This window comes from Dermacentor variabilis, chromosome 4 (assembly GCF_050947875.1).
Source record: "Dermacentor variabilis isolate Ectoservices chromosome 4, ASM5094787v1, whole genome shotgun sequence".
Lineage (NCBI taxonomy): Eukaryota > Metazoa > Arthropoda > Arachnida > Ixodida > Ixodidae > Dermacentor > Dermacentor variabilis.
Genome location: NC_134571.1, coordinates 144736379 through 144755494, shown reverse-complemented (window position 1 = coordinate 144755494; position 19116 = coordinate 144736379). Strand labels below are relative to the sequence as shown.

At 47.4% G+C, this 19116-nt stretch overlaps 1 protein-coding gene across 1 annotated transcript in view; it reads left to right on the top strand.

Annotated features, from left to right (window-relative positions):
* The window catches only part of LOC142579877 (MAM and LDL-receptor class A domain-containing protein 1-like), a 276708-nt gene that overhangs the window by 82547 nt on the left and 175045 nt on the right, over positions 1-19116 (top strand). The window contains exon 13 of the mRNA XM_075690514.1: positions 16451-16585. Within this exon, the coding sequence (XP_075546629.1) occupies positions 16451-16585 (135 nt within the window). The remainder of the gene's footprint in view (positions 1-16450; positions 16586-19116) is intronic.

The window sequence follows — 19116 nt, the reverse complement described above, 5'->3', positions numbered from 1 at the left end:
GCCAATCTTTCGACAAGTGGACTCGCCTTGAAAAAGATGTTCACTTGTCGAAATGTTGGCTCCCTTGTTCTCGTTTGGCTCACCGCCTTGAATTTCCATCTCTCGCCTACCCCTTGTTCTCCCTCCATAAGAACGTGAGAAAAGGCGTATTCAGTAAATATTTCCAACGTTTTCTAATAAGCCACAGACGTTAAAGTATCGGCACACGTTGCACTTGACATGACCCCTCCCCCCCCCTCCCATTCCAACCAAATATAAGCTTGGTCTAAGGTTACTTATCAAGGGACGTTGGGAAGCACACCTGTTAATGGCCGTTAACACTTATTTAAGCAATGTCTTCCAAATGCTGTATTTTATGAACATGTATTTGGCGTTGCACACAAATGTACCATAGTGTTCCCCTTTTATTCACTGAATTTCATCTCGCTGGATATTTGTAGTTTTGTCAGGCCAAAGGGCTAAATTCTGCGCCATTTGTAAGACACCCTCATGCCGTCCCGAAGCACTTGCGTACGTGAGTCATTGCAAAGGCCAAACATGACCCATCTTCTTAGTGCTTTGACTGTAAATTATCTACCACCTGGTACTTGCATTGACTAAATTTAAACAAGCTTCCTCGTTTAGCTAATTCAGGACACCGGGCGAACCTCGTATAACACATGAAATACTGAAAGAACGAAGGTTTTAAAGGTATTGCGGACCCTCCCAATTTAAGCGTAATCGTTCAAATTTCGCAGCACATTGAAATTAAGTCACCCGTAATTTTTACTGTTCTCTAAATATGATCTGTATTGTATTAGTATTTAGGCTACGACCGCGAGTAAAATATTTTACCGCCCTGTAAAATACACTGCTACTGCTCCGGGGCACTAGCGCGCCTGAATACTCAGGGAATTACTCCCTTGAGGGTGTATTGGATGTCGAAGCACCCGTTTAACATCCTTGCTTTCTCTGAAGAAAGAAAAACCGCCTGCATTCGTTCACAGAACACCCTTGCTGCTACCCTTCATTAATTTCACGGTGTTAAAAAGGTGTTCTGTGCGAAACATTCATGTTGTAGAATTTAAGGGTGCTCGGGAACATGAACATCTTATGCAAGTAAAAAGCCGTAAATGCCTATTTTCAGCAGTTTGTGCCGTGCCATCGTTTGATGACGCCATATGCTCATCGTAGGCTATGGGTGTCAACCTCCTATTTCACGTATACCTGGCGTCCCCAGTGGTGCGGGGCAAGCGACAGCTTTTCCACTTATTTCCAATCCTGCGTTTCACTTTTCACCCCTGAGTTCGTTAAAGTTCTTACAGTTCGCTGTTGTTTTACTGATCAGTTTCCAATCATTAGCCAATCATAGCTATTCAGCCAATCGTAGTTCTTTAAGCGCATGTTCTTTCTGGTGTATCATTGAGGGTGGTGCAATAACATGCGGGGTAGGCCTTGCGATATCTCATGTAGTAACGGTTAGAATAATAATAAACATTCGCTTTATCATACTTTTTATTGTCTAAGGTAGTGAGATCTTAAGGATGCAATTTTCCTTAGAGCGCAGCCTTTTGGAAAGATAGAAACCACCCACAACTCTGAACTAGATCTACACCCTGCTCATAACCTGCCCCTTATTTTCACCATATTAATAAGGTGCCTTGTGTAGTTCACCGAGGACTCAGAGAAACGAAACTATGAACTTCCTATAATGCGTAATGATTGAAAAAAAAAACGAGATCTTATTTACTATTTGGCATCGTTTTTTATAAACTCATGAGTGCGAAAGTATCGTCGCATATTACGCTCAAAATTTCCCCGTTTTTTCCCTATCTTCAACTTTTGATCTTGTACAATTGCTTTAGAACATTGAAAAAAAAACATTGATAGTAAAACACCCTGGAGAACTTGCATAAGTAATTATTTACAAAAGCTTGTATTCACCTACACAAACTAAACATTTGAGGTTCGTCGCTGCGAACATGCTTCCCACTATAACAAAATATAAACAATCTACATAACATAGTTCACCCAGGAGACTAGGAAAACCGACTACATGCCTCGTCTAGTGCATTCAATTTGGGAGAACACAGGTATTATGCAATTATCTTCGAAATAGATTGACTGCCTACCCTACACAATTACGCTACAAACTTTCGTTACTAGTCACCCATAGAGTGGCCCCAACTGTCTGCAAACACGCACTTTTTGCTGTGTTCAGGCCACCCTGGGAAGCGGGCCAGTTTTGTTTTTGATGTCACTTCTCTAAACAGGTGAAATCCAAAGGTTTACCAATTTTCATTCACCCCCTTAACACACACTCTTCAACCTATGCCTGCATATTGTAACTTATATTCTTCAAAATTCCTCGAAATATAAACTTCGTGACTGACCTAGTTTTATTAAGAAAACCGTGCCACAAAGCACATAACGTTTCTGAAAGGTTCTAGTTGTGTTAAAATCTTCAAAGCAAAATTTACGTAAAATATTGCGCCTGAAAGACATTCAGTAAACAAAAAGACGCACATCAAAAATTGTCCCAAAAGTTTGTTCAGTCGGTCATTATTAAAGTTTGGAGGGCGCTTACGCTTCGCTTTTAAAAGTGGACCGCGATAGCATTCAAAGGTCCCTGAAGCTTTGCCACGCTTCCCGGCAACCGCAGCTTGCTTGCGAATGCGCAGAAGCGAGTGCCGTCGGAATGGTGTTGTTACAAGGACCTGAGCGGGCCGCGACGCTTTGTAAATGATAGAAACGCTGAAAAAAAAAGAGCTTTGTGTTTGAATTTCTCCGTACCAGAATTACGTTTTCTGGTATGTTCAAATTACATTCAGACGGTGTTATGTCCATATGTTATGCTGAGGTAATATGTTACCATTTTTCTGACGCATTACAGTTTGAGGAATTCAATTAGGTTCAGCAACGCCTCTGCGTCTCGTGGAGGGCTTGCGTTGTTTGGGTTCACAATGAAATTTCGCGAAATGAAGTTCGACGCCGACACGGATTCTTTTGTGACACGGGGCCCTTAACGCTATCGAGTTAATATGGTAAATGCGCTGCCAGCTGTAATCATGTCGCTTTCCGTGACTTAAATTATATATATGTCGCTGAAACTCTAAAAAATATAGCAACCGCCTCTGCTGGTCAGAATACTCAGAAAATGACCGAAAATGTAACAAAATTTACCTTCAGTTACAAATTTATAGACTGATTTCACACAATTTTCTTCGAGTACCTATCATCAATAGTTTCTTATGACACGACAAAAACGAGGCACCGCCATACATATTTTCAGGTGCGGTTTAACTGTAATAGGTATGTTGCAACAATAAAAATCGTTTACTCAATAATGTCGGTAACATGGAGATGGAAGTTTGCGGAGAGTTGACGGTATTCTTATATTTTACGACATCAGAAGCTTACTTCGATGTCCTATATCCACTAGGAAAATTGGGGCTCGCATCCGGAAAACTTTTAGTTAATAGAGAATTTTAGTGCGTCCGGTATTCTGGCAAGCGCCAGCGGTTGGCCGGATGAGCGGGGGCGTAAACATGTCCGGTCAGATTGGTGACGCTGGCTGGTGGTGCAAAGCTGAGCCGCACAAAAATAGAGCCAATTACTATATTCTACTTAGCTGCTGTTGTAAATTTTCTACGTTGGCAGAATCGCGTTCACAATTACGCCGCTGCCGTAAATTTGTACCAGCAGCGAAGCAGGATATAGAAGGTTACTGCATTTTTAGCACTGTGTCCGTCTGGTTGAACTCTGCGCCACCAGGCGGCTGCACGGCTCCGGCCGCTCACGTTTATGCCCCCGCCCATCCGTCAATCCGCCCAAACCACCCCCGTTTGCCGGAATAGCGGACAAGCTAAATGTCCCTAATTAGTTTCCGCTATAGACCGTCGTCTTTGTCGTGGTTATCACTATGCTGTAACTGGCGCGCGATTGCCGGCAGTTGAGTAAAAGCAGAGTCCTTCCATGTTTTTTCTGGTCACGAAACTGCCGCCTCAGTTTCATATAGCGTCAGCGCCCGCCGCTAGAGGCGCAACCGTGCATGAGAGGGCATGCGAACGCCGCTACCGCTGTGGTTGTGTGTGGGGCAGCCTCGGTATTCTAGCTTTCTCAACTTCCTCAACGATCGCTTTAGTTTCACGTAACTATTTTTAACATTGAATATAATTAAATTACTGCCTGAGCGTGTATTCTGCGACGATATGAGCGCACGGGACGAAAAAAAAGCCGCTCATAACATGGAGCTTGCGGCGGTCTCAGACCAAAAAGAAGAAAGATCTGGAATTTTAAGAGCCAGAACCGCGATACGATTATGAGGCACGCCGTAGTGGGGGACTCGGGATTAGTTTTGACCACCTGGGATCCTTTAAAATGCACCTAAATTTAAATAAACGGGCGTTTTGCATTTCGCCCCCGTCGAAGTGCGTCCTGTTTGGGATCGCACCGCTGGTACGATCTGTTGGGAACTCGGCGCTGACGCCCGTGGTTGTACCTGGGTCGCAAGCCCCAAGGGTAGCGTTGGCCTGGCGGCCTGGGGTACAACTGGAAGCATCCGAAGGTCCCGGCAAAGCATGAGTCGACTGGTAACAACGAAACAACTTGTTTATTTTAACATCGCAAAGAGTTGGCGGTCAGGTTTGACCGAAGTAGAGAGACGGGAGAGCACTTTACTCAGCAGAAGAAATCGGAGCCCTCCTTTTGGCGTCCGGGGGCAGCTGTTTTTATACTCTCGCAGTTGAGGGCAAGAAGGAACCCCTCAAAAGACGAGCACGTGAATGTACAATGGGCTAATGGTGACGCACACTGTCGTAGCGATGCCGTAGCACCATGTCGAGCACGATCTCGTAGCACCCTGTTGTAGCGCTGCCGTAGCACCATGTCGAGCACGATGACTGTAATGAGAGGATGATCCCTGCTTTGGCATCGCCTGTTTCGGGCACAATGACTGGAATGAGAGGATGATCCCTGCTTTGGCATCGCCTGTTTCGGGCACAATGACTGGAATGAGAGGATGATCCCTGCTTTGGCATCGCCTGTTTCGGGCACAATGACTGGAATGAGAGGATGATCCCTGCTTTGGCATCGCCTGTTTCGGGCACAATGACTGGAATGAGAGGATGATCCTTTGCGGTCGCATCGCCGCAGTCGCGCCTGGAAACACCTGCCGATGAGTGTTGCGGCGACGACGATCGGGCCAAAATGTCTGCCGCCCCGCCGCAGTCGCGCCGGCAAAACCACGTGTCGCAGGCGAAACGCAACAGACCGCCCCGCCGGGGGAAGGAGATCCCGATGGACAGGGGACTGCATCCGCTGTCCGGAGGGATGTCGCTCGATGATGCTCATAACCGAAGTCGGGCGTCCCTTGACGTTTCTTGAGCGCAGCGCACAGAGAAGGCCTCGTTCTCTAGTTCAGGTTCGCACGGGACACTGCAAAGTGACTTCGGGAGAGTTCACATTTTTGTTCTCGTTCCCGGCAAGCGTTAGAACTACGCTGAAACTCAACCGCTCAGTCAGCAAGCACGGCACAACCCTCACTAAGCCCTGCCAGGCTCTTCCCCCTTTTTATACCACTGCCTAGTTCCTTACAGTAGTCTAGCATCACTCAGAACGCGTCCACAAATTGAAAAATTGCACTAGAAAGCATATCATCACTTTGAAACACTAAACAAAAGCAATATGTTAAAAAAAAAATCCTGCCTCAGGAAGAAAAACATCAGTAACAAACAATTTTGAGGCTGATTCCTACGTTAGGGGCTTCGACTTAAGCCATCGGCGTTACCGTTGAGACTCCCCTTTTTGTAACGCACCTCAAAGGAATATTGTTGTAAAGCGAGGCTCCAGCGCAGGAGGCGGCCATTTTTGGGAGAGATGGTCTGCAGCCATTGGAGAGGGCAGTGATCCGTCTCAATGATAAACCTCGAGCCGGCTAGATAGCATGACAATTTCTGAACGGCCCACACGAGACACGCACACTCTTTCTCGGTGGCGCTATACGCCTGCTCACGACTGGTCAGCTTACGACTAGCATACAGGACGGGGTGTTCTACTTCTCCATTTTCCCGTTGGCACAGTACAACGCCCATGCCTCGCTCACTAGCATCGCACTGAACAATGAACCCTTTTGTATAGTCTGGCGATCGTAGCACAGGCTGGCTTGTTAGGGCACTCTTTAGGGCGCTAAAAGCTCTTTCCTTTGTCTCGTCCCAGACGACTGTTTGAGGCTCTGTCTTTCTTAGAGCATCCGTCAGGGGAGCCGCGATATCAGAGTACCTAGGGATGTACCTCTGATAGTAGCCGGCGACACCCAAGAACGACCGAATATCGGTCTTTGTGCGCGGTTGCGGAAAGTCTCGCACAGCGGCCACTTTTATTTCAGAGGGGCGGCGACGACCCTGACCAATCACGTGACCGAGGTAGACAACCTCGGCCTGTGCTAACTGGCACTTAGGAGCCTTGACTGTCAAGCCCGCTTCGCGTAGGCGGGTTAGCACTGCCCGCAAGTGTGCCATATGCTCAGACCAGGATGCGGAGAATATCGCTACGTCGTCTAGATACGGTAAAGCGAATTCTTGCTGTCCCCGCAACACTTTATCCATGAGGCTTGAAAAACAGTATGGCGCGTTCTTCAAACCAAAACTCAACACTTTAGGACGGAATGTTCCCATTGGTGAAATGAACGCCGCATACCTACTAGCCTCTTCTGTAAGTGGAACCTGCCAATAACCCCTGACAAGATCTAGGGTGGAAATAAACTGAGCGCTACTAACTTTCTCAAGGCGCTCCTCGATGTTAGGGATCGGATAAATTTGATCCTTAGTGATGGAATTAAGCCTGCGGTAGTCGACGCAAGGACGAGGTTCCTTGCCCGGTACCTCAACTAAAATCAAAGGGGAGGTATAATCACTCTCACCTGCCTCAATAACACCGAGCTGTAGCATTTTCTTTACCTCAGCCTCCATAATATCGCTCTGGCGGGGTGACACCCGATACGCCTTGGATCGTACTGGCTCTGTGGAGGTAAGTTCTATATCATGAGTAAGTACAGAAGTCCTACCAGGCCTCTCAGAGAACAGACCTTGAAACTCTTGTAATAGCTGGTGTAGTTCGGTTTTCTGCTCAGGCGACAGCGGTGCTTTACTGATAAGGTCACTAATGACTTGACCGGTGTCTTCCCTGTTCGTCACTGAGCCTAGTCCCGGAAGCTCGACCGGAAGCTCTTCAGGAACGTTTACCATCATGCACACCACTGCTTCCCTTTGTCTATAAGGTTTGAGCAGATTACAGTGGTAAACCTGCTGTGCTTTCCGCTTTCCTGGCAGACTTACCACGTAGTTAACGTCCGACAGTTTCTGAACAATTCGTGCTGGGCCCTCCCACTGCACGTCTAGTTTGTTGTTTAGCGATGTGCGCAATATCATGACCTCATCTCCAACCTCAAAACGACGGGCCCTGGCTGTCCGATCATAATAAACCTTGGCCCTCTGCTGGGCCTTTGCCATTGCTTCACCTGACAACTCCTGTGCCCTTCTTAAGCGTTCGAGGAGCTTAAGCACGTACTCCACCACGACTGGGTCGTCGCCCCTACCTTCCCATGATTCTCGAAGCATGCGAAGCGGAGACCGAAGCGAGCGACCGTACACCAGTTCAGCTGGCGAAAACCCCGTAGCCGCATGCGGCGCGGTCCTTAAAGCAAACATCACCCCAGGCAGACACAGCTCCCAGTCAGTTTGATGTTCAAAACACAAGGCTCTCAACACGCGCTTCATGACGGAGTGGAGCTTCTCAACGGAATTCGACTGTGGGTGGTACACTGAGCTGTGTAACAGCTTTACCCCACACCTTTCGAGAAAAGTTGTCGTCAAAGCGCTAGTAAACACTGTGCCCTGATCTGATTGGATTTCCGCAGGGAAACCAGCTCGCGCAAATATGGACAGTAGTGCATTAACTATCTCAACTGAGCTGAGTTCTTTAAGCGGCACTGCTTCAGGGAACTTTGTCGCTGGGCAGATCACAGTCAAAATGTGTCTGTACCCCGTGGCTGTTACCGGCAGAGGTCCCACAGTATCAATAACGAGCCGTCTAAAAGGCTCCGTAATGATAGGTACCAATTTCAACGGCGCCCTCGATTTGTCCCCTGGTTTGCCCACCCGCTGACAAGTGTCACATGTCCTCACGAAATGGTCTGCGTCCCGAAAACACCCTGGCCAATAGTACTCTTGCAAGAGACGGTCCTTAGTTTTCTTAACTCCTAGGTGTCCGGACCACGAACCCCCGTGTGACAAGCGCAACAGATCCTGACGATAGCATTGAGGCACGATCAGCTGATCGAACTCCACTCCTCGGCGGTCTAGATACTTCCGGTACAGGACTCCACCTCTTTCCACAAAACGCGCAGTTTTCCTGGCGATACCTTCTTTGACATTGCAGCGCACGTTTTCCAGGCTGCCATCCTTTTTTTGCTCGGCTATCAAAGCCGACCGGCTGACTTTTAGCAACCTATCAAGTCCGTCTGACGTAGGCGCGATGAGCAAATCAGTAGATAGCTCTTCTAACTTTCCCGAATCGGGATTTTCCTCTCCAGTATCTGGCGCCTTCAACGCTACAGACTCAATTTTATTCTGTTCGGGCGTGCTCTGAATATCAGCTTGCTGCGCCTCTGACCCTTTTTCGTTGTTTGATAACGTCGGCCCCGCAACTACCGCCTTTGCAGCGAGCTCCCGAACCTTCGATCTGGTTAAGGCCAGAACACTAGCTTCACCAAACAAAAGCCCCTTCTCGCGCAGGAGGTGATCGGACCTGTTTGAAAATAGGTACGGGTACTGGGGTGGCAGCATAGATGACACTGCCGCCTCTGTCTCAAGCGCTCCGAAAGGTCCTTCAATAAGCACCTTTGCTACTGGCAGACACACGCTATGAGCTTCCACGGCTTGCTTGATCCACGCGCACTCGCCCGTGAACATATGGGGTTCTACATAAGACGGGTGAACTACATCCATCGTAGCTGCGGAATCGCGAAGCACTCGGCACTCTTTCCCGTTCACGAGGAGGTCTCGCATGTAAGGCTCGAGAAGCTTCATGTTCTCGTCAGTGCTGCCTATTGAAAAAAACACAACTTTTGGTGTTGTTTCCGGACACTGCGCCGAAAAGTGACCCGGCTTCTGGCACGTATAACACAAGCGCGCTCGCCTCATCTCGAACCGCTTTCTGCGTTTGGCTGCCGCCGTCTCTTTACGTTTGGTCGGACTGCTTTCACTCGCATCCTCACTACGCGTGTCCCCCTTTAATCTCATGGGCGTGAACTTCGGCCTCTTAAACTTCGAGCCAAATTCACCCTTTTGACCGTCCTTAGCTCCGCGAGCTCGACGCGTCACAAACTCCTCGGCTAGCTCAGCGGCTCTAGCCACCGTACAAACGTCTGGCCTATCCAAGACCCAGTATCGCACGTTCTCCGGTAACCGACTATAAAACTGTTCTAGCCCGAAACACTGCAGAACTTTATCGTGGTCACCAAACGCTTTCTCTTCTTTGAGCCACTCCTGCATGTTCGACATAAGCCTATACGCAAACTCTGTATATGACTCACTTCTGCCTTTCTCATTTTCCCGAAACTTCCGACGGAACGCCTCCGCAGACAGCCGGTACTTTTTTAGAAGACTCGATTTCACTGTGTCGAAATCCTCTGCCTCCTCTCTATCCAAGCGAGCGACTACGTCGGCCGCCTCGCCGGGTAACAAAGTGAGCAAGCGCTGTGGCCACGTTTCCCGAGAGAACCCCTGCTCCTCGCACGTTCGCTCAAAGTTAACCAGGAACAAACCAATGTCCTCTCCAAGCTTAAACGGCCGCATCAGGTCAGTCATTTTGAACAATACGCGTTCTCCTGCACCGTGTGCCTGACTTCCATTACGAGCGCGTTCCATCTCTACCTCAAGACGCTTCATTTCCAAAGCGTGTTGACGGTCACGCTCTTGTTGCTCTCGCTCTTTCTGTTCTTTAAGTTCGCGCTCCTGTTTCTCTTTTTGCTCTTTAAGTTCGCGCTCCTGTTTCTCTTTTTGCTCTTTAAGTTCGCGCTCCTGTCTTTTTGACCTCTCCTCAATAGTCTCAAGGCATTCCGACAGCTCGTCATCCTCAGCCTCTAACTCAAGAATAGTCCTTAGCAGTTCAGGTTTTCTGAGTTTGTCTGAGACATCCAGACCCAACTCTCTTGCAAGCTCCAACAATTTCGGTTTGCGCAACGACTTCAAATCCATGGCTGCTCTGAATGCTGCTTTCTCTACTGCTTACTATTGTCTTGCCGCAAACTAACCCGGCAGCAACGACAACCACAAATACCAGCTCTGTTTCTAACACTAACAAAAGCCTGGCAAAGCTCAGAAGAAGAAAGTCCCGCACTCACCAAACCTCGCAGCCAAGAGTCCAGCGCAGTCGTTCCGCTGCAGGCAACCAGTCATCACACAGGGCTCGTTGCACTGCTCCCGGATCGTCGATGAGCTGCTCAGCATACAGTCAACTGCATCTCTTCGCTGCTGGCCTCCGTTGTCGCGATCCCACCGCTGGCAGACAGTTGTTTGAAGTCGGAGGCGATCTCACCGCTGCCAACCAGATGTTTGGGATCGCACCGCTGGTACGATCTGTTGGGAACTCGGCGCTGACGCCCGTGGTTGTACCTGGGTCGCAAGCCCCAAGGGTAGCGTTGGCCTGGCGGCCTGGGGTACAACTGGAAGCATCCGAAGGTCCCGGCAAAGCATGAGTCGACTGGTAACAACGAAACAACTTGTTTATTTTAACATCGCAAAGAGTTGGCGGTCAGGTTTGACCGAAGTAGAGAGACGGGAGAGCACTTTACTCAGCAGAAGAAATCGGAGCCCTCCTTTTGGCGTCCGGGGGCAGCTGTTTTTATACTCTCGCAGTTGAGGGCAAGAAGGAACCCCTCAAAAGACGAGCACGTGAATGTACAATGGGCTAATGGTGACGCACACTGTCGTAGCGATGCCGTAGCACCATGTCGAGCACGATCTCGTAGCACCCTGTTGTAGCGCTGCCGTAGCACCATGTCGAGCACGATGACTGTAATGAGAGGATGATCCCTGCTTTGGCATCGCCTGTTTCGGGCACAATGACTGGAATGAGAGGATGATCCCTGCTTTGGCATCGCCTGTTTCGGGCACAATGACTGGAATGAGAGGATGATCCCTGCTTTGGCATCGCCTGTTTCGGGCACAATGACTGGAATGAGAGGATGATCCCTGCTTTGGCATCGCCTGTTTCGGGCACAATGACTGGAATGAGAGGATGATCCTTTGCGGTCGCATCGCCGCAGTCGCGCCTGGAAACACCTGCCGATGAGTGTTGCGGCGACGACGATCGGGCCAAAATGTCTGCCGCCCCGCCGCAGTCGCGCCGGCAAAACCACGTGTCGCAGGCGAAACGCAACAGTCCGCTGTACACGGCCGGGCGGTCCCGGTCCGGATTTCTTCGTCATCGCCGTTCGCCTCAACGCTTCGGTGGGCTCCGCTTTTTAATATTTGCCTTAAATTAAACACCGCGCATTCGCAACAAAACGCCAGTGGTCCCACTTATCACCAGAGGAGTAAGCGCCAATTCTCCGTTGCGCATAGCGCCAGATTGTTCGCCGAGCACAGCTGTTCAGTTTCTGTTAAACTGTGGCATAGAAGGACTCTGTGGGCAGTATCTTATAACGAGATCAAAAGAATGAAATTGCTATTGCAAAGGGCTGCTACCGTAGAATACTTAATGACAAAGAAAAGGGAACTGAGCTGCTCCATGCGCTTAAGATTTCTTGCAAAGCGATGTCATTTCTGAATAAGATTTAGGTAGAATTAATGCAAGACGAACTTCGCTACTAAATGTCTTCCTAGACAATCACATGTAAGAAGACAGGACAGACAGACAGACCTGTCCTGTCTTCTTACATGTGATTGTCTAGAAAGCGCAACCAATGTTTCCTATTACAATGAACCAACTTGCCCAACAACGCATCCTGCTAAATGCCTTCGGTGCGGCTTTTAACAACGGATTAAGGCGAACCTGAAGTGTTAGGACCTGCACAGTTGAAACTAGCTGTAATTAGGCAATTGCCTTAGCAAGCAGTCGTTTAGAAGCGTCAGTAAGCCCAGCACTTCACTGCTCGTGGTTTCGACGCAGAAACGACGAGACTAGGTATTTTGGTTCTTAATTCGCAACTATTTACAATATGTTAAAATGCTGCAATCGCCGGTCCTGATATTCTTATCATGGTCGAAAAATGAAAAAAAAAAACTTTATAATTCGATTAAGAAAATAAATAAAACGTGTTGGTGCAAAAACAAAATACAAGTACGATCATTTATTTATCATGTAAAATAAGCGGAGCGAAATACAGATAGCACGGAGGCGTCCGGTCACAAATGGTCCACCATTCACAATGCAAGAAGTTTGTTAAAAGCATGACACTGATATAATACGCATAAAGAAATAAGATCAAACGTGAGAGGTATGCATTGGGAGGCAGGAAACAAACACCAGCAAACGAATGGCAATAAGTACAGAATGCATAGTCGATTGTTTCTATAAACAAGAAAGTGTAAAGCATAAGCATTTCATAACACACGGCTAAAGAACTCTCAAATGAACACAAGTAGCCACATCACAAATACAGCAATTTTTCTTAAATGGCTTGTTAGAGATACCACCTTTCTACTTCTTCAGCTGTTACTTAAACATGCAGACAAAACTTGCTCAGCAAATCACAATACAAATGTAGCTAACAGTGTGCTAATAACCTTCTTACTCATAGCAGCTTATAGACTTAAAAGTACCTGCAATTGAAGAATTGTAGCCCATCATTAGCCAAGACTAAAGGACAATGGAAAATAAAACAATGCATATTATTCTGTTTTAACACTTGCATTTAAAGGAATTCTAATGCTATACCTTTCATAGATGGTCGGGGTAAGGGCGCTATTGCTGTGAACTACTCTATCCTGGTATAACACAAATTGAGGTTGCAACAAAGCATAAAGCAAATGTGTTCAGCGTCAGCTTCTCACGCTCCAGGGACACGTCGTCGCCGTTGATGTTGAAATTGTACGCAATGACGATGTCCGAGGCGTCAAAGTGTTTCGCGCACACACGTGTATACTTCGATTCGAAATTAAAACCGCCACTTTCCTGCCGCGGTATGGCCCGCTTCCATTTCTCGCGCTGCTCCTTGTTATTAGGTAAACAGAACAACGACACCTTTTCGGTCGTGCCCTTGTAGCCGGAACGGCACCCAGGCACGCAACACGTGTTCGGCATCGTTGTCCCACCCCACCACTTCAACCAAACAGCCCAACACTCGAAAAATAGCACAGCACATGCACAGAACGTACCCGAAAAGTCAGCTCGCCTCGCACTGCGCACGCATTTCGGTACGCGAACGATGCCCTCTGTGGCACAGTGGCGCCGCGTCGCGGCACCTTTGGGCAGCATATGAACCTCTCCCATAGCGTGACGGCGGAGTTTCGTGACCAGAAAAACATGGAAGGACTCTGGTAAAAGCATAGAGTTTCCTACAAAAATTACTAGAGGGAACTCTGGCGCTGCAGTCGTTGTCCTACCATGAGAATGATGGGAAGTACATAGATTTGTCTGATCTTCGTGCTTGTGGATTCAGACGTTTTTGTGGCTTTGTATATTACGCTATATAAACCTTATTGTCGTATATTTCAGCGCAATCTATATTCTTCGAAGTGCAGAAGACGCCGGGAACGCGTACAATTGTTATTAATTGCAACGATTGAGCTTGTCCAGGTGGCCAAATCGGAACGCGCCAAGCTTCTCAAGGCACTGGCATGCTCGCGATGAATTCATAAGGGCGTTTCATTTGCTTGTCGATACATGCGTCCGTGGCTCAATGGTTTCAATATCAGGCTTCTGTGCTAGAGTCCCAGTGTTCGAATCCTGCCGTCGGGCAGTTTTAATGTGGTTTATTTAATTATTTATTACGTAAAATACTGTTGAAAATGACGAGTTTACAAAGTCACAAAGCCGTTTGAAGCCAAAAAGACAAAGTTTAGGCAAATCCATGTACTTCCCATAATTCCCATGCTGGGACAACCGCTCGCATTGCAGCTCCCGTAGACACTAGCGCCAGAGTTCCCTCTAGTAATTTTTGTAGGAAACTCTTATGAGTAAAAGTGCCGAAGTAAGGCAATAATTATGACTGCACACTTTGATACGAATCCGTTCTTGATTTATTGCCCGCACATATATTGGGGCATCTTGCACTCTTTATTGCGCCGTACCACGGATACGTTTTACCGTGGAGCTGTTAGCACCTCGTTGGGTTTCGCAATGCGTCCTCAGCATCGCCGAGCCGTGAGCACGGAGTGGCCGCGGGTGAGAGCTGAGATCGCGCAGCATAGCGACATGTCGAGGGTTGGTGGAGCCTAGCGCGCGAGAAGGAGCGGCGCGCACGCGAGCGAGCAACGCGGCCCGCATGCGTGCGCTCTACTGTGTCGCGCGAGGCAGGGGAGTCAGGCGAGGGAGGAGGGGCGTTCTTCTCCGGCGGCTGCTAGGGTGCCTCGATATCCTCCTCGCCCTCCGTTCTGTGCAGAGCGGAAACAAGCGCGTCGTCTACTGCGGCGTTGGCCACCCGAATCGCGGACGCTGTAGCAGACGCCTTTGGCAGACGCCCCAGCGACGCTTTGCCGGAGTTCGTGTCTCTTGTGTGTGGTGTGGCAATACTTTACTGGCCTTCCGCCAGCTCCACTGGTCTCTGGTGTTTGCGATAGCAGAGTCATGCATAATTATTTGCTTACTCAAATAAAGAAAGCGGAGGCAAAAAAAATGATGATAGCAAATGCTGTCATATGTTCCTGATTTCAAATAAAAATGGCATTGATTTGGCTATAACCTGTGGTTTTGTTTCTAAGTGAATAAAAGTCGTTTAACTGCATGCGAATCTAAGGTATATAGATTTAACCCTATAATTCCCTATGTGTAACGCATGCTGCGCTGAGTTTGACGCCTCAAAATTATGACTTAAGGACGCGAAACAATATATAAACTATAGAAGCGTTATTCTTAGATTAGAGCGAGCTCTAAATTGTGGGTAGTTCTTGGCGCCGTCTTCTGCGCCCGGTACTGCGCTACCTGTACGGCTTCCACAACAAAAGAAAGGCTGAAGAATTATTTACAATAGCAATTACGTTTCACTAAAATACCATATATTATTTGAACAGATCAACTCTCCATGGCAAGAAATGAAAGGGAAGATCTTTTCAAAAGTTTCCCTCATGTGGAACTTCTCTAAGAAAAAATGGAGTGGCCTTTGTTTGCGTAAAAAAATAAAAAAATGAAAAAAATGAAAGTGAAATATTTGTTCTTAATTGGTAATTTCCTCCCTCTTGCTTGGGAGGGATGATTCTTCTCTTTCCAAAACTAAAATGGTCCATGGCAGGCAAGACAAGGGAGGAACGCCGTTGGACTCCCGAACTAAGCTCATTTACACTCAGGTGCTAGGACTTGTTGAACGACGCGCAGCGAATTTGAGCGATGAATGCGTGCCATAACTTCTATATTCCTGATCTGCTATGAGTACGAGCTTGTTGCCTCGCTGTGCATCGGCGGTCGGACATTAGCTACGAGCGTGTTTTCTCGTATCGAAACCCCGTTCGGGATTGATTTCTGACACTATACTGCTTGCTTTTCGCGATATGTTACCTTTGAAATGTCAGATTATCCTATCTTCCAGTATTTTCCGTCAAAAACAAGTTGTAGCTGATTTTCTTGAAAGGCGGCGACAGCGAAGAGAGCGCGAGGCGGAAAGCGGAGGAGGAGGCTGCAGTGAAAGCGCGAGGCGGAAAGCAGAGGAGGAGCAGCTGCGGCGTTCCTCATATTCATATCGTGTTTCTCTACACGTATAGAGCCACAGAAATTAACAATCTTGCCGTAGTTTAGCTCTTGCCTGATCCAACGCATCATTTCTGCTATACGCTTAGCTTCATACCCCAAAATTTTGCTTTAAGCATTGAGCGGCGTCGGCGCACTGATACATGTGCAAGCGACAAACTTGATTCCAACAAGAGGGTGCTACATGTCAAGTACTTGTGAAAGAGGAAACCGAGAGAATGAATGACCAAAACGTATGCTTTCTCCTTTCTTTATACTTTTTTCTTGAAATGTATGTTACCGGGTTAGAATGACCACTACAGGGTTAGAGTGACAAGTGTACTCAGGGCGACAACTTATCTAACCACAATAGAGCACGAGTGCTTTGAGCGACTCGTTATGCTTACATTTTTCTATGGATTAGAGGCAAACGATAACTACACAGGGAACAAAAGTAGTGCCGGAATCTATCGTTAAGTTTAGGCATTCTTATTATTCATGCTCGGCCTTCGTGGCGTTCTATGTATTGTCCCCGTGGATGCTTTCTTAGAACACGCGTTGTGAACTGTTCTACTTACTCTCTCAACAGATGACGTTATCAGCTGTGACTTCGAAAGAGGAAACCTTTGCCACTGGACTTCGGAAGGTCGAGCTGTGACAGTGTGGAAATTTGGACCACCCATGAGCACCTCCCTGGGACCTCTTCAGCCGCCAGAAGACAGAGGTAGTATTTACCAATAGATATCACCTCTTTCGCAAATGCTGAATTACTTTGTCAGAAACAATGAAGGCAGTCTGTGTGCATTGTTTTCATATAAGGGCGGTATAAATCTTCTAATGAACGAACACGAAGCCAACACATGCAAACAATGATTCTGATAAAGTGTTTTCCGAGCCGACAGCTGATTGTACGGGCACACCTAAATTCTTCTTCTCTCTTCATGAGAATATTGCAAAAGAGACTACCACACATTTAAAAGGAATCTTTCTTTGCCTATTTCCCGGGCTTTCACATTCGTAGTTTTTCACCCTCGTAACCAGCAGCAACTGGTGCAGCGGGCCCGGGAGACAGCAAGAGTACCAGGAGCCCTGAAATAAGGGCGCCTCCCGCACAAGCAGGAAGACACCTGCTTGTCCTTTCTATTTTTTTATAATAAATGTGGTTCCTCCTCCTCCTCACCGAATATATATATATGTGTGTGTGTGTGTGTGTGTGTGCGCGCGCGCGTGCGTGCGTGTGTGTGCGTGCGTGTGTGTGTGTGTGTGTGTGTGTGTGTGTGTGTGTGTGTGTGTGTGTGTGTGTGTGTGTGTGTGTGTGTGTGTGTGTGTGTGTGTGTGTGTGTGTGTGTGTGTGTGTGTGCGTGTGTGTGTGCGTGTGCGTGTGTCTCCCAGTACTAGCCGGATCACGTGCGCAGTCTAAAACTACGCGCCTTTTTGTTGTCCTTTTACCATCAGTTGAGCATTTTGTCATGTTCGGTTTGGGCCAAACCAACGTGGCAGACTATTTGGTTGACCCAAACCTCTACCATTGTGTTATTGTCTCCGTATTTCATGCTGGTCCTTGTTATCTTTGATAAGGTTGCTTGAACCCATGACATAGAGTAACATACCGGCCGCTGTCACTATGGAAGAGCACGATTCTTGCCCAGTAGAGGAGCATCTGAAAGAACCTAGAGAACGCAAGTGAAAACGTGTGGAGACGCAACGCACAGGGGACAATCGATGTTATGCGAATCATTTCGCGTTTACCCGGCTATCCGGCAATGTCTTGGCCTCCGCAAACTGTTACTAGATGAATCAAGGTGTTAGTGTATATTTAGTTGTTTGTGTGGACCGCGACCCTACGTATGTGTAACGACAGCAACCCGACGACAACCGCGTTGATAGCGATGGTATGGCAGCAATAGGGGAGTCGTATGACGCGAGATTACGACAGGGCTACTGTTAGATTCTACACGGGTAGGAGGCGAGCGTAAGAGAGAGAAACATGGATTGTAAAGTCATCAAGAACTACGTATTATAGAACCTTACGCACATATCTCTTTGCCATGTGGCGAAGAAACATTAAAACATGATTAATATGGGCGATCATGAAGTTAGTACAACGCCGCACAGTTTCTACTTAGTATAAACTGCTACGAGCAGAGTGCTGGGGAAATTGGGCCGGTCACGGAGACAGTGCAGTCCCACACGGCGCCTCAAAGCACGAGTAGTCACAAGGAAAGACGACGATCAAGTGACACGTGTCGGACGCTCAAATTATGCCAAAAATCTGGCTGCCTTTCCAACGAGGGGAGGATGCTTGCCATCTGGTGTCAAGACATTCTTTTTAATTTAATACTATTACGGTACTTGTAAAAGCAAGCATGGAACAGAAAAACCTCTCGTTCTCTTTGGGTATAAACTGTTTACTATGTCGCCAGCCGGAGACGATTGACCACGTGTTTCTTGACTGCTGGGACGCGGTTTTCATTTGGGATGTACTTAAAGTACCTTGAAGAAGGACCTGCCATTCAGTGTGCATGAAATAATATTTTTAGCAATAAAAAACGATGATCATATACGTTGTGATGTGTTAATGGTATTAGGCCTTCACAGTATATGAAGATCTCTGTTGGCTTTTAGCCACAATGATGTTGATGCAAAACTGGTACGCAAGTATTTTCGCGAGGCTGTAATAGCTATTTTCTTCGAAGTTCAAAAAACACACAGTTATTTTCTGGAGTGGGTGTCACGTGTAGAAACTGTACTGCGCATGAAACCTTTGTAATTTCAACAACGTGAGCTCATGCTGAGCTAGCATCCGAGGTATTACTGTGGCATTTTCTCTTGTGTATTCTTATGTGCACTGAGCTTTGCTTGCAACAAAGACAGAAATACCGATCGCTGTCTAGCGGTTAGAGCCCATGGCTTCTGTGCTCCACGGCAGAGGTTCGAATCCAAATTCGGGCTCACATTATTTCCTTTTCATTCAAGCGAGGCTAGACTGGAACCTACATACCTACCTAACGCAAAGTGCGAATAATGGGACGCTCTAACGTAAAACTATTCCAAACATTTCTATTCCAATTCTACTATAAGCCCTCCACGATTGGTCAAAAACTTTTTTCGACCACGCCCACTTCACCTGTCTGTCCCGCGACGTCACGAAAACTGTCATACCTCCCCATCCGATATGATGTCTACCCACTGATTATACATGATTTGACAGAAAAAAAGAAAAACAGTTATTTCTGATTCGACCCCTTTTCGCCA